The sequence below is a fragment of the Silurus aristotelis genome (assembly GCF_946808225.1).
Source record: "Silurus aristotelis genome assembly, chromosome: 12".
Lineage (NCBI taxonomy): Eukaryota > Metazoa > Chordata > Actinopteri > Siluriformes > Siluridae > Silurus > Silurus aristotelis.
In genome coordinates, this window is record NC_139585.1 from 2034676 (window position 1) to 2059050 (window position 24375).

The 24375-nt window shown below is 39.8% G+C and overlaps 2 protein-coding genes across 2 annotated transcripts in view; one reads left to right on the forward strand and one right to left on the reverse strand.

Annotated features, from left to right (window-relative positions):
* Positions 1–24375, reverse strand: part of LOC310734895 (uncharacterized protein) — a gene marked incomplete at its 3' end in the record, with an annotated part of 265495 nt that overhangs the window by 74270 nt on the left and 166850 nt on the right. The window lies entirely within an intron of this gene.
* LOC310734984 (uncharacterized protein) overlaps positions 9970–24375 on the forward strand; it is a 33823-nt gene continuing 19417 nt past the window's right edge. The window contains exons 1-6 of the mRNA XM_083557533.1: positions 9970–10066; positions 10746–10932; positions 11373–11473; positions 11584–11735; positions 13909–14137; positions 16105–16325. Coding sequence (XP_083413659.1) covers positions 10766–10932; positions 11373–11473; positions 11584–11735; positions 13909–14137; positions 16105–16325 — 870 coding nt within the window. The 5' untranslated portion in view covers positions 9970–10066; positions 10746–10765. The remainder of the gene's footprint in view (positions 10067–10745; positions 10933–11372; positions 11474–11583; positions 11736–13908; positions 14138–16104; positions 16326–24375) is intronic.

Sequence of the window (24375 nt, forward strand, 5' to 3'; positions counted from 1 at the left end):
GCTGCTCAGTTACATCAAAAATACAGATTATATAAAAATTCACATCTATCAGCTCAGTATATAAGAATACAATGTGTGTGTGTGTGTGTGTGTGTGTGTGTGTGTGTGTGTGTGTGTGTGTGTGTGTGTGCCTGTGCACGCGTTTCATGTTTGTGGTGTTTACAGCAGAAATCTGTGAAGTGTGAAATGAACTGTATTATTGTAATTCATATCATCATATTTTTTTTACCTCGAAACTTCTGGTTAGTTTTTGGCTTTAGGTTTTAGTTTCACACACACATCAAAATAAAGTCACGACACTGTTCTTTTTCTAAAACATATTTCTATTCAGCCAAAAGAAAAAAAAAATCAAAGGCATATCTCTCTGTCACTTTCAGTGTGAGTGAATATGAAAGTAATTACACATGCAGTTTCGTATGAAATGCCATTTCATATCAGCCTGGCAGGAAAATCGTCGCAGCGGCTGGATCTTCATTCCACAGTGTGAAAAACAGAGACGGGAGAAAAGATACAAAGAAATCACACCAATTAGCCTCACGAATTCTCTTACAATGCGGCTAACCGACGCAAGGAATTCCGTAATTGATGCCAGAGCATGTAAACAAGTGCAGGGAGGAATGTTTGCATGCTGGTATTTATTTATTGTGTGTGTGTGTGTGTGTGTGTGTGTGTGTGTGTGTGTGTGTGTGTGTGTGTGTGTGTTGTGTTGTGTTGTGTGAATTAGCATCTGAATGGTTTATTTAGCGAAGTATGACAAGGAATGAGGACAGACTGTGGATTGAGGATCGTTTTCACAGCTACATAACAATCATTCATTATTTCATCCATCTTTAATGAAGGAACACACACTGCATAGGGACACCAGGGCACCGTTCACACACTCATTCACACCGTCAGTCAATAAAACAACGAGTTTTTAGAAGATGGAGAAAACTGGAGAACCCAAAGGCACACAATTTTGTACACAATTTTAGCACATTCATATTCCATATGTGATGCTTTTAATCCTAAAGGCTTAACTTATTTGTGAATTAGATAATGAATGTGGTCACACTTTATGATTTTGTTCTTTCATACACATACACACACTGACCCCCAGGTGTAAAGGTTCGACCCCGACAGATGATTCGTGTCTGTTCCTGTCTGGTTTCCCCCACAACAAATGCTGCTAATTCATCCCGCAAACTCCAGCGCAGATCAGGTGAGGTGCTGAGGAACAGCTTTAGCGAGAGGACCCTCTGTATAATTGCTCGCCATTATCGCTAATACAGACCTGAAAAAAGGGCCTCGAAAATTGAGGCTTCAGTGCTGCAGGGTTCCTGCGCGCCGCCAAACGATAATTGAACAATTAAACTTTAGCAAAGCTGCGGAGCACTCTGAGGTGACACTCTGTATTGTACATGAACCGTGGAGAGGAGCCATGTCCACATTTATGCTCTTTAAAGAGAGGGTCTTTTTAAAAAACATACTCATTTTTATTCTCGATATGACTCACAGGCAATCGCAGGTCTCTCAGTGTGTGTGTGTGTGTGTGTGTGTGTGTGTGTGTGTGTGTGTGTGTGTGTGTGTGTGTGTGTGCGCGCGTGTGTTAATAACGTGAAACTAAAGGCCATTATAATTACGGAAAAGCTTTCAGGCTCAACATCACTTCCTTCTGCTTCTATTCATGACATCAAGGAGATAACAAAACCATAGACAGGCAAACAGAGAGACAGACAGGCGGACAGACAAAAACAATGCGACACCTGAGAGACAGACGAAATGAAATGATGTAGACAGACAGACAGACAGACAGACAGGTGGACAATAAAAGAATGAAATGACAAAGAGAGTAAATGAAATCATGTTAATCAGACTGACAGATACAGAGACAAATGTTTATTGTATGATTTAGTTTTACACTGGTGCATTGCATTTACGTCCTGATCCAGAGCACCTTACATGTATTTCACACTGCTGAAATAATAACGTGTGCAAGAATAGAACAGAAATTATGAAATATGTCATAAAAAAATATTTTCAATGGAAACACACACACACACACACACACACACACAGTTGATTCTTGCTCATGCTAATAATCTGATGATTAGCGGATAAATGGGTGCTTGAAAGGTGTTTTGTATTTGTCACATGTACATTTTACAGTACAGTAAAATTATTTCTTTACAGATCTTAGTAATGTTAGGAAGCTCGGGGGGAGGTCAGAGCACAGGGCCATGCTCAAGGGCCCCAGAGTGGCAGCTGGGTGATACCGGGGCTTAAACCGCCCCCAATATCACCACTCTCAAACTACACTTTTTTTTCAGAATGAAGAAGAGCAGGATTTTTTTTTTAAGTATCCGGACTTTTATATATATATATATATATTTTTTTTTTTATTTATTTATTTATTTTTTTATTTATTATTTGTTTTTGCCCATATGTGGTTCCGCCTGCTCCATGAAGATCTGGTTTCCATGGGTTGGAGTGGATCTCTTCCTACAGAGCTCCAACCCATGAATGTATGTAAACACTGACTACACCCCAGGCCTCCTCACCTCACCTACATCAGTACCTGCCTTTGGTAACACCCTTGTAGCTAAAAGAATCTCTATATCTCCAAAAAACTTTGGTGGAACTTCTACCCAGAAGAAAGGAGCTTCTTTTACCAGCAAATGGAAATTACATGCGGAATTGGATGTTCAAAAAGGTAGAAGCATATAGCATTATTATTCAATTCATGTTCATTTCTAAAGCTCTTTTCACAATAGACAGTGAACTGTGTGTATTTATCGCCTGGGTGACCGTCGCAAGGAAAAAATCCCTTAGATGTCATGAGGAAGAAAGAGTTAAGAAGAACCAGAATAAAAAGTGCGATAATAAATCATACAATCCACAATACAAACATCAGAGAGTGAGAAATCTCATGCGCACTGGAGTGTGTGATTATGGGGAATGTCCTTTCTACAGTTTAATACAGTCAAGTCAAGTCAAGTCAAGTCAAGTTTATTTGTATAGCGCTTTTCACAACAGACATTGTCTCAAAGCAGCTTTACAGAAAACAACAGTGAAGGTGAATGGTGTGCGTTTGTCCCTGATGAGCAGCCGTGGCGACAGTGGCAAGGAAAAACTCCCTTAGATGATATGAGGAAGAAACCTTGAGAGGAACCAGACTCAAAGGGGAACCCATCCTCATATGGGTGACATCAAAAGTTTGGTCATAAATCTTTCAACAATACAGAACAATTTGTGATCATCATAGATCCAGCATCAGCTTCTCCATGCCAGGGCCTTTAAACACTCGGCATCTACTTCTCCATGATCATCCATAGGTCCATAATCTTCACGAGGTGGGACGTGACTGGAGCTGGCCAAACCTCAGGATGCCTCGGGATGGGGAGAGAAAGAGAAGCAGTGGAGAGGAATTAGCGTAGCTGCTGTTCATGATATTAACAGCACAAGTTGATAATGTGCATGTGATCAGATGTTCTGGAGCACAAGGTTGTGATGTGATGTGTGTGATGTGTGTTATGTGTAGGCTTTGCTAAAAAGATATGTTTTTAATCTGCACTTAAACTGGGAGAGTGTATCTGAACCCCGAACACTGTCAGGAAGACTATTCCAGAGTTTAGGAGCTAAATGTGAAAATGCTCTACCGCCTTTAGTGGACTTTGCTATTCTAGGAACTACTAGAAGCCCAGAGTTTTGAGATCTCAGGGAGCGTGACGGATTGTAGCGTGTTAAGAGACTGGATAGATACATGGGAGCCAAACCATTTAGTGCTTTATAAGTGAGTAGCAGTAGTTTGTAGTCTATTCGAAACTTAATAGGAAGCCAATGTAGGGACGATAAGATTGGGGTTATATGATCGTATTTTCTTGACCTAGTAAGAACTCTTGCTGCGGCATTCTGAACTAACTGAAGCTTGTTTATTAATGATGCAGGACATCCACCTAGTAATGCATTACAGTAGTCTATTCTAGAGGTCATAAACGCATGGACGAGCTTCTCTGCATCAGATATAGATAACATATTTCTTAGCTTAGAAATATTTCTAAGGTGAAAGAAGGCTGTTTTTGTAACTTGATTGATGTGATTTTTAAAAGATAAGTTGCTGTCTAAAATAACTCCCAGGTCTTTTACCGTTGAACTAGTAGTTACAGAACAACCGTCTAAATGCAGGCTGAGATGCTGGAGCAGTCAGTTGGAGTTGTGGAACCAGGAGCTCCTGAGCAATAAATTGGCTTAACATTTTAGATTTGACACCAACTCCTCCATGCCAGAGCCTTTAAATGTTCAATGATGGAGAAACATCATGTGTAGAATGTTTTACATAAATATATAAAACTAAAAATATAGATCTTATGCGCAAACTTTTGGCCTGGACGGTAAATATTCTCAATTTAAATCAATTATACGACATGACATTCGAATCAATGGCTTATATGAGCAATTAATACAGAATTTAATACGTGAGATCTGTTTTTTCTTATAACGAGAGACTTTAAATGAGAGAGCGAGCGAGAGAGAGATAGAGAGAGATAGAAGGAGGAGGAGGAGGAGGTGTAAATGGATGGAGATCTCGTGCTAAACGGATTCAGGCTGAAATGTGAGTGAGTGTAATGGAGCACACAGCAGCTGTGACCCTCTTCAGCTCCCTCATTACGTCCTGATTGAATAATTCACGCTGATAATCCTCTCCTTTAAACACAGACTATTTACTGCAGGATTAATGAACTCGCAACATATGGGGGAAATCCTGTGGAAGTGTAATTCAATTAGAAAAACCACGAAACAGGCCGCGTATAGATGCAGCCTTTTTCCTCCCTCTGATTTCACCGATTTTGGAGATTTGATCAAATCTAAATGGTCAGTTCTGAGCTGAACACACCGGTACTTCTAAACGAATGCGCTGCTTATGAACACCTGTAACCATAGTAACATCCAGTTCCAGTTCCATCCAGAGTGAGACGCCGATTGTACACATTTTGTAATGACCTCACTGAGCTCTGTGGACGACTTCAGCATGTGGTGGATATGGGATGTTTTCACAAATGTATGGAGATGAATTTGGAGATGGCAAATGAGAAATAGAATGAAAAACAGCACCAGGAGTGAACTCCAACAGCTTTACTCTAATGGATCTAATTTACCTCTGGTAGTGATTTCAGCAGAATTGTAGATATTACGTTTGAGGTGTTTGAGACATGAGAGGGTGGGGGGTGAGGTGTTTCCTATTAAAGTAAATATCAAGCTCACAAGAAAGGGAGAAAAAGTGAAATGGATCCTGAACCAACATGGTTCCCATTCCACACTTTAACACCATGCAGTTCCGTCTGGACTGCGGCTCGTTTGGAACCGACTTCAGCGTACAACAAGACGATGAGACGAATCGAACGTCTGAGTTCTGTACGTGTTACTTAGAGAGAAAACAGACATCTGGAGTGATATCTATCATGGAACCACCTGCCCAGTCACCACACCTCAATCCTACTGAACTGCTCTGAGATGAAGAAGAAAACTCCACCTAGTGAGGAACATCTCTGGTGAGTTTTAAAAGAGGCACAGTTTCAGCTGAACGTTTGGAGAAGTGTGGATCTCCGGATGCCGAGAGTGTGGAAAGCTGTTCTTCATGCTAACGAAGGATATTTTGCATAGAAGTTTGTTGCATAGAATCAAAAGGAACATGCATGTGTCTCTCAAAAACCCTTAAAACACTCCACATGTTTCACAGGCCATGTAGTTTTGAGGTAATATAAAGACCATGAAAGCTGTAGATCAGAAGGTGAACCCGGTCCCAGGAACAGACACTAATTGAGAACGGTGAAGCGCTCGGACTAATTGGTACGTAAATGCATCTTAATTGTCTAAACCTGAAACAATAGATGTAAATGGAGTGTAATTAAGAGTGTGTTCGTTATCCGCGATCCCGTTTGCACCGGATTATATTACAATATATAATGTACGCTTCGAGGCGCTATCAGGACTGAACTGAAATAAAGGAGCGAATAAAGGAAAAGTTGCAGCGGTAGAAAGAATAATAAGCTGACGATGCGCTCCTGCTTTGTTCTCTGATTGGAGACGATATTAAATCCTGTAAGACGGGCTTTATGCTCGAATTCGGCCCGATATCGCATCCTGCTTCACTTTAATTTCTCCTTCTTTGACTCCTTTGTTGTGGGTTTATTGAGGTTGGGCCTGCGCTATCGGCTCCATCTCTCGCTGAAGTGTGGGTCAGTGCCGAGGGAAGCGATCGCTTTATTGAGCTCATATGAGCTGATTTGTCTATCAGCTGTCGATATGAAGTCCTTTCAGCGTTCGCCTCTAATTCTGATCCTTATCGCTCGTTTCTGTGTGTTTATACCAGAATTAAATATTCCTAATCTCTGAACTAATATCCTCTTTTTTATGCCTGTGTCGTGCACAAGTGTGTGTGTGTGTGTGTGTGTGTGTGTGTGTGTGTGTGTGTGTGTGTGGCATCCGTACGTACGTGCATGAGCGTGAGCGTGAGCGTGTGTGTGTGTGTGTGTGTGTGTGCACCAGATCTGAACCAAAATCTGATGAAACATTAATTTCTTTTTTCTTTTTTTTCCTTTTTTTTATTGAACATGTGCAGTCAGTGCAAATAGCAATAATGCACAGAGCTGTTTGTTTGGCTGAAGGCATTATGGGGAGCACACACACACACACACACACACACACACACACACACACACACACACAGAGCTCGTAAATCTAAAACCAGCTCCTTTTCAGTGCTTTATTTCTGCGGTTTTATAATAGAAAATAATAAACCCCATGACGATTACTCTACAGTTCAGGTGTTTTCCTTCGACCTTCGAAATGAACAGCTCGAGATATTCATCAGCGAGATCATAACACTGAGACACGTACGCTATTATCGCACGACTGTCCCTCAAATGACTCCATTGATTTATCATCAGGAATTGTAACATCGTAAAGAAGCAGACTCTCGAACGAGCATCCTGATCAACACTGAATCTAATACTGAAGATATCTTAATCCACACGGCACTTCCAAAAGTATTGGGACACCCGACCTTTTCACCCGTATGTGCTTCTTCCCTAAAATGTTAACACAAAGTCGGAGAGACACAATTGTGTAGGAGGTCTTTGGATGACAATATTCCTGTGCACTAAGCCAGCTTCATGAAGATCTGCTTTTTCATGGAGTTGGAGTGGAGGATCTCCTGCTATTGAGCTCCAACCCTGTAGAACATAAATTAATGTGAACCCTAACAACTTCCATCCTTGAGGCTGAGCACAAATCTTCCCAGAAGAGTGGAGATTATTATTATAATAGCAAATTGAGACTTAATGTGAAAAAGAAGCACATAGCAATCTTATGGTGAGGTGTCCACAAACGTTTGAACTTTCTTATCCAAATGATTTCATTTATCCAACTGAGCAGCTCAAGGGCCCAGCAAAAGCATCTCAGTGGTGGTGGGATTTAAACTACAACCTCCTGTTCAGAAGTCCAGCATCATAACCACTGCACTACTCCTACCCTAACTTTTATGATTTATATAAATAAATTGTCATAAATTAGATGTTCAAAAGATGGTCCCATAGACTCGTTTGAGGATTTTAAGGAACCATTGGTTCACCTCACTGGCCATTTGTAATATTAATGCTCTGTATCTTCTCAATATCAAACTCACACCTGCACTCCCAACCAATCACACTCCAGCATCAGGGTGTCAGATCATATGTTTAAGAAAAACAATACAATCCCAGAAAATGCACTTGGTTTATGAAGGTCATGCTAACTTCCTGCACCTACTATCATCTCATAACTTCAGATTTGTACATTTCTCGTTCCACAGTCTTCACACAAGCCTCATCAATTGTCGGCTCTGTTCTCTAAATCACAGCATCTCGCTCGCGATAATGGAGCTAGCGTACCTCCTCCACCACAACACTGACACCTCTGAAAACAAATGAGTGTCCTTTCTACACTACGCTAGCATTAACATTTCACATGCCCTGCAGGCAACTAGCAGCATATCAATCGTCTGAGGAGCTAATCTAGCATTAGCCAGTGTAACACATGCATTATTTACGATTCAGGGTCTTTAAGGAAGTGCTATGGTAAATAAGAGGGGCTCTATCAGCTCGGTGCAGCTAATCTGTTAGAACGGAGCATGTGGAATTGATTATGTACCTTAGCTGAGGTGTTTTGTCCACAGGCTACACACTTTAGACACAGGACTGAGTTTCATATGGCTTTTCTGTTACCTGTCGTCTGACTGAAGATGGATTTACCCATGTTCTTAGCACATGCCTTAGAGTCATGAATTCTAATAAAATTATTTAGCCACATGCTACATGCTACAGATGTCTAAAACTCCTTTTTTATATTCATTGGAGCTAGAGAAAGTGTACGACAGGGTGGAGAGAGGAATTGTGGTATTGTATGAGGAAGTCTGGTGTGACAGAGAAGTATGTGAGGGTGGTGCAGGACATGTATGAGGACAGTGTGACAGCAGTGAAGTGTGCAGTAGGAACAACAGACTGGTTGAAGGTGGATCGTTGGACTGCATCAAGGATCGGCTCTGAGCCCTTTCCTGTTTGCAGTGGTGATGGACAGGTTGACGGACGAGATCAGACAGAAGTCTCCATGGACTATGATGTTTGTGGATGATATTGTGATTTGTGGTGAGAGTAGGGAGCAGGTGGAGAAGAGCCTGGAGAGGTGGAGGTACGTGCTGGAGAGAAGAGGAATGAAAGTCAGTAGGAGTAAGACTGAGTACATGTGTGTGAATGAGAGGGAGGGCAGTGGAGGGGTGCGGTTGCAAAGAGAAGAGGTGGAGAAGGTGGAGGAGTTCAGGTACCTGGGGTCAACAGTAATGGAGAGTGTGTTAAAGTAATGGAGAGTGTGAAGAAGAGTGTTAGCAGGAGTGATTTGTGATAGAAGAGTATCTGTGAGAGTGAAAGGAAAAGTTTATAGGACTGTGGTGAGACCTGAGATGTTGTATGGATTAGAGACAGGGGCATTAAGTAAAAGACAGGAGGTGGAGCTGGAGGTAGCAGAGCTGAAGATGTTGAGATGTTAATTGGGAGTGACGACAATGGACAGGATTATAAATGAGTTTATTAGAGGGACAGCGCATGTAGGACGTTTTGGAGACAAAGTAAGAAGGGCCAGATTGAGATGGGTTGGACATGTGCAGAGGAGGGACATGGGGTATATCAGTAGGAGAATGCTGAGGATGGAACCACCAGGAAGGAGGAAAAGAGGAAGACCAAAGAGGAGGTTTATGGATGTGGTGAGGGAAGACATGCAGGTAGATGGTGTGAAAGAGGCAGAGGTAGAGGACAGAGGGGTATGGAGACAGATGATCCGCTGTGGCGACTCCTAATGGGAGCAGCGGGAAGAAGAAGGTTGTGATTCAGTTTGGTTAACATGGATATTGACCTACCTTAATCATATGTATTTATCTAATTCTAATTTATTCTAATTCTAACTTTAAATAAGTTTTAGGCAGCTGATAAAAACTTAAATAGACCCATATGCAGAAGATTCAGATGTCCACCACAGTTTGAGTAGTTTTTGCTAGACCTCGGTCATTTAAATGTTTGAAAACTAAACCTTTGTTTGAGATAGTTTTGCTAGGCTATAGCCACTCAACCCAGTATTTAAGGTGTTTTTGCTAGGCTACAGCCAACTAAACCTCAGTTTCAGACCTTTGGGCTAAATGTCTGCTGTGGTGTTGTTAAAAAGGATACAGGTGTTGAACAGTGACTCTGGCTCTGTTTTGGGAAACATTAAAGTGCTAAAGCTAAGCAGTAATAGGAAGAAAGGCAAAAAATGAATAAAGCACAATTACAATCCATCTGGCAACTCTTGAGAACCCTATGGGGCACTATTCGAGCAACAGGAGTGACGTCATGGGGCTCCACGCAGCTCGTTGTTTACATGCTGAACAGCATGTGTTGTGAAATCACCATCAGGGGTTCAGTTTCATCAATCACATGGCACAGGGGTCTTACACACTCCAACCTCCTGAAACTCCTGAAACAGCACAGAGACTTTCACCCACTTCACACTGATCTAATTTCTGGTAAGAAAAAAGAGAGGAAGTGTGTGTGTGTGTGTGTGTGTGTGTGTGTGTGTGTGTGTGTGTGTGTGTGTGTGCGCGAGAGAGAGAAAGAGAGTGATTGTATGTGTGTGTGATATCTATCTATCTATCTATCTATCTAGATAGATAGATAGATAGATAGATAGATAGATAGATAGATAGATAGATAGATAGATAGATAGATAGATAGATAGATAGATAGATAGATAGATAGATAGATGATCATGGAGAAGTAGATGCCGAGTGTTTAAAGGCCCTGGCATGGAGAAGCTGATGCTGGATCTATGATGATCACAAATTGTTCTGTATTGTTGAAAGATTTATGACCAAACTTTTGATGTCACCCATATGAGGATGGGTTCCCCTTTGAGTCTGGTTCCTCTCAAGGTTTCTTCCTCATATCATCTAAGGGAGTTTTTCCTTGCCACTGTCGCCACGGCTGCTCATCAGGGACAAACGCACACCATTCACCTTCACTGTTGTTTTCTGTAAAGCTGCTTTGAGACAATGTCTGTTGTGAAAAGCGCTATACAAATAAACTTGACTTGACTTGACTTGACTATCTATCTATAATCAAATCTACGTGTGTGTGTGTGTGTGTGTGTGTGTGTGTGTGTGTGTGTGTGTGTGTGTGTGTGTGTGTGTGTGTGTGATATGACAGGAGGATTTAATCGTTTGAGAATGTTTGGGTTTGGAAATCGACTTGCCCACATGTTCCTCTCCTCGGGCCCTGGAGAACCCAGGAGCTCTGTAAAGACCATCAGCCTTGCATCTTCTCCTGCTGGTCTGGAGAATTTACAAACCAAAGAGAAGATTCCTACCTTAGCAGAATTTCTGCATCATGTGCGGTAAGTGCTTCAGTAAATGTGTTTCTTTCTTAAGTTGTATATAAAAGTGTTATAATCCTGAAGGAGCTTTTTGATTTAGATGTTGAACTTATGAAGGTAATAAAGAACCATCTTCACGATGGAATCATAAGTGCAGTCACTTCGATTTATTACAACAGCTGCACCAGAGGCACAAAAATAGCATATTGTCACTGACCAAGACTGAAGGCCACAAAATCCAAGCCTCCTTCATTAAGCCTAAGAAACACAGAGGCCACACCTTTTACATTAGGACTAATAACCACAGAAGCCACACCCCTTCAGTTCTGATAAACACATGAGCCTATTAGGACTGAAACATAGAGGCCATGCCCCTTTAATTTGGACAGAGAGACACACTGAAGCCACGCCTCCTTCATTATTATATATTATGAGTCTAGTATTTGCTTCTGTAATTCCAGGAGGCTCACTGGGCTGAAGAAAGAAGACGTGTTCTGTAACCTGCGTGTCCCAAACCAGTTTCAGACCTCACGCCAGGAGATCGGCCTCATCATCCTCACAGGTGAGTGTTTGTAAATGTGTTCCTGACTCCTGTTTAATGCACTGTGATCTTAAAAAGCTCACAGGACAAACGCTTGACTGAGCTTTTTAATCAACCTTTGCTGTGTGCAGGTGCTGCTGTGTACTGTATAGATGTAAAGGCATGGAGAGGAATGATTTCTGCTCCAGCTCCCAACACGTGGCACATCAAAGTGAAAGAGGAGGAGCAGAACTTCACTAACACATCCATTCAGCAGATCCATGATCCCCTGCAGGCCATCACAGTAAGAGTTACTTTTACAACCCTGATTATGATTACAGGTAGTCCCCAACTTACCATGAAGATGCATTCCAATGACCCCATCTTAACTTGAAAATATTTTAAGTCTAGACATGGTCCAGCTTTAAAGATCTCAAGAACTTTAAAGGTATCCTCAAGTGCAGTCACAAAAACCATCAAATGCTATGATGAAACTCTTATGAGGATTATCCCAAAAAAAAGGAAGACCAAGAGCTACCTCTGCTGCAGAGGATACCCTGTGCCACCCCTTAAGACACACCCCCGCTTTAGTGGTCACTGTGTGTCTTTACCTCCCTGAGAAAGATCTCTCCCTAACACACCCAGAGAGTTCAAGTCCTTTCTAAAATGGTTATAAAGTGAATTACTGTACACTGAATTGTTAATATCTATAAAGAGCTGTAACCTGCAAACAGTTGCTTCTGTATGTAAAGTAGCAATTATAGAACAAATGCAACAAACTGGAACAGGGTCAATGACTAGCACTGTACTGAGGCTGAGGAAAGCTCGATGATGATGAAGATGATGATGATTATGATGATTTTCCATAAAGGCCTCTCACACACACTCCTGTTGAGGTTAGAGAAGGTCATGTGTACAGTTCAACTGCTTCCTGAAAAACTTTTTCAGAAAACTGATTGGTTCAGTTACACAAATTATTTGTGTAATAATAGTCAATAAAACTACATATTGTATCATGTCTCTATCTCTCTCACACACACACACACACACACACACACACACACACACACACACACACACACACACACACACACACATATATACACACAATTGCAAAAATTTCAAAATGTTTATGTAAATAATTTATTTAATAACTACATGACTTGTGAAGCCGTTCAGGATCCACACAAACATTTTTATTGTTTTTTTTTTTTTGTTTATTCATTTAATTACTCAAAAAGCAGAAAAAATTATACGATGTGGTTTTCAGGTCACAGGTGTGACTTGTCAAGAGGTAATTTGTGACATTTCTTGCCTTCTTAATCTGTCCATCAGTTATCTTGTGCAGAGGAAAGGGTGAATACAAAGTCAATAGCTTTATCAGTGCGACTACAACAACTATACAAATCCATAATGGCAAGAAACACTGGGTTTAGAAAAGAGAAAGACAATCTATCAATAATGGAGGTCAAAATAAAGGTTAGTCAATCCTAATCCTTAGAAAGATCTCAAGAACTTTAAATGTATTCTCAAGTGCAGTCACCAAAACCATCGAATGTCATGATGAAACAGGCTCTTATGAGGGCCATCCTAGGAAAGGAAGACCAAGAGCTACCTCTGCTGCAGAGGATAATTAGAATTACAAGCCTTTAAAACACCAGTTCAATTAAATTTAGTTTTAATTAAAGAAACCTTTAAGTTTCTTTAATTCTCAGTTTAAGTTGGGTTTAATTTAAATTGGCAGACATATTTCACTATTCACTGTTTAGAAGAATTGTGGCAAGGAAATCATTATTTCGGAAGAACAACAAGCGAAAGAGTCTTGCTTGGGTGGAGAAACACAATGGAAAACTGTTCTTCTGTCTGATTTTTGGTTCTAAATACGGTGTCTTTGTTGTGCAGAGAGTGAATGGATGGATTCTGAATGTGTAGTTCTCACTGTTCTCACTGTGATGGTTTGGAGGTGCTTTGCTGGTGACACTGTTGGTGATTTAGTCAGAATTGAGGTTACACTTTGGGGCCAGCATTTTTGCAGCGACATGCCATCCCACCTTGTTTGCACTTGGTGGGACCCTCATTTGCTTTCCAACAGGACAAATACCCCAAATACACCTCTGGGATTCTGTAAGAACTATTTGTTCCAGAATTAGTTAACTTAGCTAGTGAGTTATCAAGGCTACGACTTTATCACGCTAGCATGTGTTGTCATTGGTTGAGAAAATGTAAAGGCACAGTAATAGTACAAAAACAAGACAGAACCATCCAGAACATCATAATTACCTTCAGGTATCTTAGTACACTTACACAGTGAGTTGCTAGTAGCTAATTTTTTTAAATAATATTATGTTAAGATATAGTTAAAACAGAATCATTCAGAATATCAATGGTTACCTAAAAAAACACGTTGGCACATGTAAAATTGTATTTTTCTTTCTTTGATTTCTGATGAAAGAGTGTGCATTTGTATATATTACCAGATGAAAGCCCAGGATCTGTGCAGCCACATGCAGCGTTGTGGCGTGAACATCAAGCCCACACTCTTTTTACCCAGAATCCTCTTCCTCTCACCACACTGTCACCTGGATGAAGAGCTGAGCAAGAGGAAGGAGCTGATATCTCACTGTGACATGGAGACGTTTCTGTGCTCTCTCAGGGAGAGTTACGTCACCTGGATCACAGACACCATCACGCCCTCGTGGCTCTCAGGTCAGAGAGCAACATGCAATGTATAAAAGTATTGCTAGGCAACTAGAAAACATCGTCATTGAGGGGAAAGTAGCTAACAGCTACAGCTAATGATGACAATGAGACAATGTAAAATCAAACCTTGTTTGTCTTTACATTTAACTGCTAGCATGGGGAACACATCAACGTACTATTGTAGCCGACCACATAACATTTCAAGAATTTGGACACTGTTGCTATTCAACAAAGAAGTATGGTTGTTGAGATAGAGCTCATGAATTGGTAAGGCCTTGATTTTGAATAAAGGTCCCGTGAGGGCACGACGACATCGGGAAACTTGGTAAATTGCTAAGAAAAGATTCTATTATTGGCTAAATTGTAACTGGGGTTGCAATGAGCTGTAGTTGTATTATTGTTAGAAATTACATGTAAGTTGACTAATTGTGCAAACCAACAGTGTAAAGGCACAGAATCTTTCGAAACATCAACATTTTACTCAGATATTTTGGGAGATTTTTAAGAAAATACATCACATGGCTAAAATGAACCTGGAGCTATATTTAGCATTGACTCCTAACGCAGAACGGTGAACATACAATGACTTTTTGAATACAATGCGTGCTAATTATTTCTAGCTAGCATGTTCAGTTTTCTATACAGATAGTATACATCATTAACCACTAACACTGTGTTCACACACAACTGTGTGTACTTTAAACATAATAATTTTTGTTAATTTTAAGGTAAATAATTAGTTTTTATAGTTAGCATAAAGCATGTGTAGTCATTTATACAGAGAGTGTAAAGACAGAACTATCCAGAACGCTATCTACCTCAGATATTTGTGTACATTTTAAGCAAAAGACTACATTATGACTAAAAAGACTGCAGTTACCTGTAGCATTGATCGCTGTTGTATTCTAGTTAGCAATGCAGTGTATGATGGCTAATTGTGGCTAGCTAGCATGTTTAATCATTTATACAGACAGTGTAAATACACAGAACTATCCTGAACATCAACATTTACCTCAGTAGTTTTGTAAATTGTTAAGAAAAGACTCCATATGGCCAAATTGTCTGCATTGTCTGCTATTGTATCCTTGCAAGAAATTAAGCATAAGTTGGTAATTGTGCATAGTTTAGTCTATAGCTTGCTTAGTCATTTATATGGACAGTGTAAAGACACGTAACCATATGGAACATTTACCTCAGATGTTTGGGTAAATTTATATAAAAAAGGACTCTTTTACTCTATTATAGTAACATTTACAGCAGGGTTGCAAGTAACATTCTCTGCAATTGTAGTCTTGCTAGGAATTATATAAATTGTTTAATTGTGCCTAGCTACCTTGTACAGTTTTTTATACAAACAGTGTAAAGACATGGAACCATCCAGAAGCTCAACATTTACCTCAGATAAGTGGGGAAATTGCCAAAATAGACCCCATTATGGCTAAAATGACACCGGGGTTACACGTAGCATTGAGTGCTATTGTATTCTACTTAGTAATTGAGTGTAAGCTGGCTAATTGTGCGTAGTTATTCAGTCTGTCCCACAGAACCATCTGGAAGATCAACATTTACCTCAGATGTTTTGATAAATTGCTTAAAAAAGGAACTTTATAACTAAAACAGCTGTCATTAGCACTGACTGCTAGCACAGCAAACACCCATGTGGAGTTTAACAATACAGAACACACAGCTATTGTTTTTGCCTGTGTCATAATTACATTTTGGAATAGACTTTTGTTTAAATGCTTACTAAACTTTCATGAAGCGAGGGACATCCATTAGCTAGAAACCCGTAAGATAGCTATTAAATAGACTAAACTAGTGCAGAATGTTTGTGTTTTTCTGTAAAAAACAGGGTAAAGAAGAGCGTTGTAGAAGTGTTTCCCCTCCGATCACTGCTATGATTCATTAGCATTTGGGACACACCCCCTGCTCCGAAACGTTTTCTGATGGTACTCTGATTTCTGATTCGTCAGGACACCTGTCCTTCAGACAGTTGGGGATGGTGCGAGAGCTGCTGGGACAGATGGGGACGTGGGACATAGTGCAGCTTAGTGACGGTACTGAGCTGAAGGGAGACTTTCAGGGTTGCCAGAACCTCGCTCTTGACAGACAGGAAACAGATGTGCTGGAGTTCAGCAGGGGGCGGAGCCTAAGTACTGATACACTTTGGGCTCTGCTGGGACACACACCACAGGTTAGAGCACACACACACACACACACACACACACACACACACACATTTATAGAAAAATCATTTTGTTTACATTACTATTTTATTATTTATTTATTTATTTATTTATTTTTTTTTTTTTTTTTTTTTTTACAAATAATTGATTATATAGATTTTACTTTTTTGGCATATTAATGTATATATTTATCAATTTATTTGCTTTTTGTTTATTCATGTTTGTACAGTTAATTTTTCAAAACACACACACACACACACACACACACACACACACACACACACACACACACACTTGAGTTGCATGCAAAAATATTATATGCATAAAGTGAAATAACGTTTTTACTTTATTTAGTATTTTGTTACATTTCTGTCCATTTATTTATTTACCTTAGAGGCGAGAGAGTGAGTAAATAACCGAGAGGAGCAGAAACACACACACACACACACACACACACACACACACACACACACACACACACACACACACACCATTCATTATAGTCCTGTTTACAGAAATCAATAACAACAGCACGAGCCTGCAGCATCACCTACACACTGAACACCTGAGAGAGAGAGAGAGAGAGAGAGAGAGAGAGAGAGAGAGAGAGAGAGAGAGAGAGATGAACTAAGACAGCTAAAAATATATAGAGACAGCAAGATAGAGAGCAAAAGAAAGAAAGAAAGAAAGAAAGAAAGAAAGAAAGAAAGAAAGAAAGAAAGAAAGAAAGAAAGAACTAACGAAAGAAAGAAAGAACGAAAGAAAGAAAGCGGCAGACAGAGAGAAAGAGAAATGATATGATGAGTGAATCAGATAGAGAGACAGAGAGAAAGAATTAAGATAGATGGGAAAAAAAGAGAGCAAAAGACAAATGAGGTGAAGAAGGAAAATGAAATGAGAGACCTGGAGATAAAGAAATATGGAGAGAGACAGAGAGAAAAAAGTGAGAGATGGAATAAGAGAGTAAGCAAGAGAGAGAGAGAGAGAGAGAGAGAGAGAGAGAGAGAGAGAGAGAGAGAGAGAGAGAGAGAGAGAGATGAGTTGAAGGAAGGACAAATGAAATGAGAGAGACAGACAAAGAGACAGAATTAAGAAAATAGTGGGACGACTGAACTTCAGTCACAGAAAATAGAATATATTTGGGTTTACAGGTTACAATGTGATTTTTTTTGTAAATGTAAAAAAAAAAAGAAAGAGATTAATCAATCAATCAATCAATCAATCTCTTGGCCTTTCTCACGCTTTTTACTCTTTCTAAAAAAGAAAGGAAGAAAACAAGAAAATAAGTAGGATTTATATCCTCCTCAGTGGTCGTTTTTTTATGTTGCATCTCACCAACAGATGGCACTGCAGTCAAGTTTTAGTTCCACTTATACTCTGCTCTGCGCGCGCGCGTGCGTGCGTGCGTGTGTGTGTGTGTGTGTGTGTGTGTGTGTGTGTGTGTGTGTGCGGTTATGTGTTTTATATTTTTTTAATCTCTGTTCAACATTTTAGCGTAAATTAAAACGACCTTTTTTTGTGAAACGTATCAAGAGGAATGTGTGAAACACACACACACACACACACACACACACACACACACACACACACACACAAACAGATATTATATTATAACCTCTTTTGTAATCAGTGTCAGTAAATGACACCAGTCAACTTTCACGCTGAGGTACAGGAGTGTTTATGAGGCCGTGAGCGGCGAGCGCAGGACAAAAGCTCGCGGCTTGGTTTACAGAATGCCATATTTGTATCGCAATTTCAGTGTGAAGAGCGAAGCAGGTGATGAAAGGAGGGACTGTTAAAAGCCCTGCATTGTGTTCACACCTGCACCGCCCCGGAACACAACACTCAGGACCAGGCGGCGTGTCGCGTAACTTCATCTCCGCGAAGATCGCCCTCTGAAGTCCCCATAAAAACACGCTCATTATCAGCTACAGCACAAAGTGGGGACCCGGTGTTCCAAACGAATCTAATCAGCATTAATTACTGCATTCATTCCAAATGAGGATAGAGGAAGGAGTCAGTGCTCAGAAACGAGTCAGTGCAAAGGAAAACGCTGAAATATCCATACGCTGAATTTACATACAAACTGTTATCAAAGCGAATTCACTCAGATATTTAGTCAAGGTGGTGAATCAAAATTAATTATCTGAAAATATACAAAATAAATCAGATCATTCAGTGCATAAAGGAACAGAACCAATAAGAATGAGTCAAAATATAATCGATTCCAGTCAGTGCAGCAAATAAATAAAGAGTGTGGGAAGGATGTGCTACAAGTTAGAGCAGTAAAGGATGGAGATGGAAATGTGTTGACTAGTGAGGAGAGTGTGTTGAGAAGATGGAGGGAGTATTTTGAGCAGCTGATAAACGAGGAAAATGAGAGAGAGAGAAGGTTGGATGATGTGGAGTTAGTGAAGCAGGAAGTGGATAGGATTAGTATGGAGGAAGTGAGAGCAGCGATTAAGAGGATGAAGAGTGGAAAGTCGTTTGCATTGCAACAGATGCAATATTTGCTTTGAGAAGTATAGAGAAGGTCAGAAGGAGTTGCATTGTGTGTTTGCATGTTGTGTGTATCAGGAAGTCAGGTGTGTCAGAGAAGTATGTGAGGGTGGTGCAGGACATGTATGAGGACAGTGTGATGGCAGTGAAGTGTGCAGTAGGAACGACAGACTGGTTTAAGGTGGAGGTTGGACTGCATCAAGGATCGGCTCTGAGCCCTTTCTTGTTTGCAGTGGTGATGGACAGGTTGAAGGACGAGGTCAGACAGGAGTCGCCGTGGACTATGATGTTTGCCGATGATATTGTGACTTGAGGTGAGAGTAGTAAACAGGTGGAGAAGAGCCTGGAGAGGTGGAGGTACACGCTGGGGAGAAGAGGAATGAAAGTCAGTCGGAGTAAGACAGAATACATGTGTGTGAATGAGAGGGAGGGCAGTGGAGGGGTGCGGTTCAGATAGTTTGGACATGTGCAGAGGAGGGACATGGGGTATATCAGTAGAAGAATGCTGAGGATGGAGCCACCAGGAAGGAGGAAAAGAGGAAGACCAAGGAGCAGGTTTATGGATGTGTTGAGGGAAGACATGCAGGTAGTTGGTGTAAAAGAGGCAGGGGGGTGTGGAGACGGATGATCCGCTGTGGAGACTCCTAATGGGAGAAGCTGAAAGAAGAAGAAAAAAAAGAAGACTGTTATTCAAGCTTGTGTATTACATAAAATGTATTATTTACTATAATGTTACAAGCCAAAAATGTAACACAGATGTGGTCTCTGAAACAGTAAAAAATAGATAATAATAAGATTCAGGTTCTTGTTTCACTTCAAGTACACAATTAGTTTTAATATGAAATCAAACCTTTAAATGTAGATAACTTTAATATACAGTTGATTACGCGTGGCTGTGCAACGGTTTTCGCATATTCGCTAAGGATAATTCTAGCAAAGTAAAATGAACTTCGAGAATAAATATCATACACACACGCACACTTTGCTTGAATATGATGCACATGGTCGATCGTATATGTTACAAAGATTCAAGATACAAATATTTGTAGCAGATTTTATTTTATAGAGAAATCCTTTAAATGTTTTTTAGTTATCATATTAGCAAAACAAAATGTACATCATGACGACAAAGCTGTCGTAACACGTAATCTGTTAAACATGATGCACGTAGTGAGTGGACTACATCTTTATCATGACATGTTACTCTAAAAGTTACTGAAAGTTACTCTAAATATTAGAGGCGGGAAAAACAGTTCATTTACTCATAACTGCATTCACGGCAAAAGTACTTTACTATTTATTAGTCAAGACCAATTATATCATAGAAATCCGTGATGTTTAAGTGCAAATCATTTATAAACATAAAAAATATCGTACCTTGTAAAATTTCCACATCTTTTCATCCAAATCTTCCTTGTCGCTGAGTCAGCAATGCATTCCACCGACTTGCCTCCACATTTCTTTTTGTAACTCTAATCTAGTATAGTGTATGTAATTTGATCATGTAATGGATTTCAGATCCATTACATTTATGCTAGAAAGAGTCATTTGGAACAATAAGAGTTATTTTTATAGCATTTAAAATATCGTATTTGATTTGTTTGCTTTATTTCAATTTGCCAAGAATGTTATTATTTTTGAGTGCAGTAAATCAGTATAAATCAATGCACTAAAGTGAATAAATATTACATCAAAAGCAACTGTTGCCCTCAGTTGAACTGAGAGTCAAAACAATAAATTTTATTTCAGTATAAAGAATAAATCAATACAATAACGAATAAATTCCTGCAGTATTTAAATAAGTACAATTCAAATAGTAAATATAATGAATGAAAACGAATCAGAACTCATTGACCCTGACTTGACTCCACCCCTTCGCCACACCCTGCTTTGCCCCGCCCACTCACAGTGTGGGTCTCTGTGTAGTCTTTAGTGATGCATTGTTAAGGTGTTTGTTTATGGGTTTGGTGCTGTAGAGGATCTAGAAATAATCTAGAGCCTCTGAGTTTAATCAGAGTATTTTTAAAATTAAACAAAAATTGTTAGTGGTTCTTTATTTTATTTATTAATTAATACAATTTTATCCTAATTTAAACAATTTAGTTTTTTTTTATTGTAATTAATAAATCATTTTTTTTATTATAATTTATTAATAAAAAAATATTTTTTAATTATTCCAATTAATTATTTCAATAATTTATTTGAAATTGAATTTATATTTAGGAAGGATTTTGCTATTTTTAAAAGGTAAAAAAAGATATTTTATTCCCCCTTTATTCCATGTCTTTATTTCTGTTTTTATTTTGCACCACTCCACAACATGGCCGCCGTTCCCCTTCCCTAAACGATTTGTATGTTGTTGACTGTTGAATATTTGTTTCTCCCGCTCGGCTAAGTGCCTCTCTTCTACGATGCAGACTTTCTCTTTTTTTTTCCTCCTTTCAGATCGCTCCCATTAACATCGCCATGCCGAACCGGCAATTACTCACTCAGCTCTGCCATTCAGGGACTCAATCCGCTCTCTGCCTGCAAGATGCTCATTAGCCCAATCCAGTTAATTGTATAAGAAGATAATTGCATGTAAATGCCGGGGCCTAAAAGCAGCCTTTCGAGCCTTCTGGCTGCCTCAATAGGCGGCTGCTCCGGGGCTTTCTGGGTAGTTTGCTTAACGGGAAGGCAATTAATTGATTTGGCTAATGAAGTAAAATACTCCAGACGCACACGCCGCATGCAAAGCGGTGAGGATCAGCAACCGATTGCAGCAAACGAGTGGGAAAAAAAAGAGCAAATAAATAAATAAATAAATGTGTGGTGAAGGGAAAATATCAAGATGATATTAGGGGGAATGGGTTTATTTTGAAGTTAAAGATATCCAGTGTACGAGTAAATAAAAACAAACCGCTCGAAAATAATTAATTAGGAGACAGAGAGAGAGAGAGAGAGAGAGAGAGAGAGAGAGAGAGAAAGAGAGAGAGAGAGACAGGGGCTCAGGGTGGTGTTTAATTTGCTTTCTGTCAAACAGAACAATACTTACTGCCATGTTGACAGAGTGAAGTCAAGGCTAAAGACTGCGAGAGGTGAAAGGTCACAGAGTCCTGGGAGATTCTCGCCTTACAGGCCAATCTGGAGCTAGACCGAGATTGACTGAAGCTTTGAGATAGATAGATAGATAGATAGATAGATAGATAGATAGATAGATAGATAGATAGATAGATAGATAGATAGATAGATAGATAGATAGATAGATAGACAGACAGACAGACAGACAGACAGACAGACAGACAGACAGACAGACAGACAGACAGACAGACAGATAGATAGATAATTTGTCATGCCAATAAAGCATTTGAAATCTGACAGAAATAAAGTGAGACGAACAGAAAGAGACACAGAGAGAATGACAGACAGATTCATAGACAGACAGAATAACAGGCAGACAGGAAACACAGACATAATAATGGCCATATAGACAGATTATACCAGATAGACAGACAGAATAAGGAGCAGACAGGCATACAGAAATACAGACAGACAGAATAACAGACAGACGGGACACATACAGACAGACAGAATGGCAGACAGACCTGCGGACAGAATAACAGACAGACAGAATAACACAGACAGAATAATGTCCATATAGACAGATATACAGAATAACAGAAAGACAGACAGAATAACAAACATACAGACTAGCAGACAGACAAAGTGACAAGACAGATTAAACCAGACAGACAGACAGACAGACAGACAGACAGACAGACAGACAGACAGACAGACAGACAGACAGACAGACAGAAAAATGAGCAGACAGGCATACAGACATACAGACAGAATAACAGACAAAAAGACAGACAGATGTCAGTAGACAGACATTGCTCTTTATGTCCACTTATAACCTCTATATGAGCTATATATGAGACACAGACTGTTTATGTGGCATTTTTTGATGATGATGTCATCACACGGCGCCTCTTCACAGCACTTTACACAAACTCACGTTAGATCAGACTTGATAACATGACACAGAACAGATTTAACTCCACTGAGACCATCATCCTGTCCATCAGCTCAGAGCTCCAGAATCCTCCATCTGTATGACATCTGCTCATAACACCCTCTCCACCCCCCCCCCCCCCCCCCACTGCCCTATATCTACCCACCCAACACCACCCAAGGGTCTCCCCAGGGGCCTCTCTGCTCTCCGGGGGGAGATGCTGTGTTAAAATATCATCTGCTATTTTAGAGAAATATTTGTAAATGAATGCTTCAGTGCAGATCATCGTTACACAGCAACATCACTCACAACACTAAGATCCTCGCAAAACATCTGTACATCTGTCGCTAACCTGGTTACATACTGTATGCATGTACACACTTTTAGAATGGGTCATGTGACATCTTTTCATAATTAGCCCAGAGAGGAAGTATTTTCAAGACATTAGCGGTACCACGAAACACCATGAAGTCCATCAGCATGTAAAGGAAATGAAGTGGGACATCACCAAAACCAGAACACACATCTTTTTTTTTCACGTCTGTGAGATGGGGTAGGTCAGCTAGACATCTAAATCACCGAAATCAACTTAAACCATGTGGCAAAAGGGGTTCGGACCTGATCAGACAAGTGTGTTTATCACCATGCTGAAGCATGGGGGTGGAAGCATTACACTATGGATCACATGGCTCTGCTTAATCTAATCATCATCATCATCATCATCAAATCCGACTGAAGATGAGAAAAGAAAAAATTAACCTTCCAGCATGATAATGACACAAATGACCAATAATAGAAGCTCAGTGTTTTGGAGCGGTCCAGTCCCAGTCCAAAAGCAAATCGTATCTAAAACTAGTGGAATGATCTGACAGTGACTGGAGTGTTTCTTTCAGGAATTGATGAAAATGTTCTCCTAAAACACTAAGAGCTGGATAACAAGAAAAAGACAATGTTAGTACAGGAGTGTGAATACTTCTGCAACCAGGATATTGTACATTTTTGTTGGTAATTTTTTTTCTAAAACTGTCGGTCTGTGTGTGTATCTGTCCCTTAGTCTCTGCCTGTCTGTCTGTCTGTCTGTCTGTCTGTCTGTCTGTCTGTGTCCGTATGTGTGTGTATCTGTCCCTCAGTCTTTGTCTGTCTGTCTGTCTGTCTGTCTGTTTGTCTGTCTGTTTGTCTGTCATTCAGTCTCTGTCTGTCTGTGTGTGTGTATCTGTCCCTCAGTGTCTGTCTGTCTGTCTGTCTGTCTGTCTGTCTGTCTGTGTGTCTGGTTTCTCTATTTGCCTGTTTGTCTTCTTTGTGTGGTTCTTTTTTGTGGTCTTTCTCTTTATATATGTCTGCCTGTTTATATGTGTCTTTCTGTATGTCTGTCCACCTGTTTTTTGTCTGTTTATATGTCTGGCCTTCTTTCTGTTTTTAGGTTTTTGTCTGTCATGACACAGTTGATGATATAATAATAATAATAATAATAATAATAATAATAATAATAATAATAATAATAATAATAATAATATTATTATTATAATTATTATTATTAATAATATAAGCAATGTTGAACCTGTACT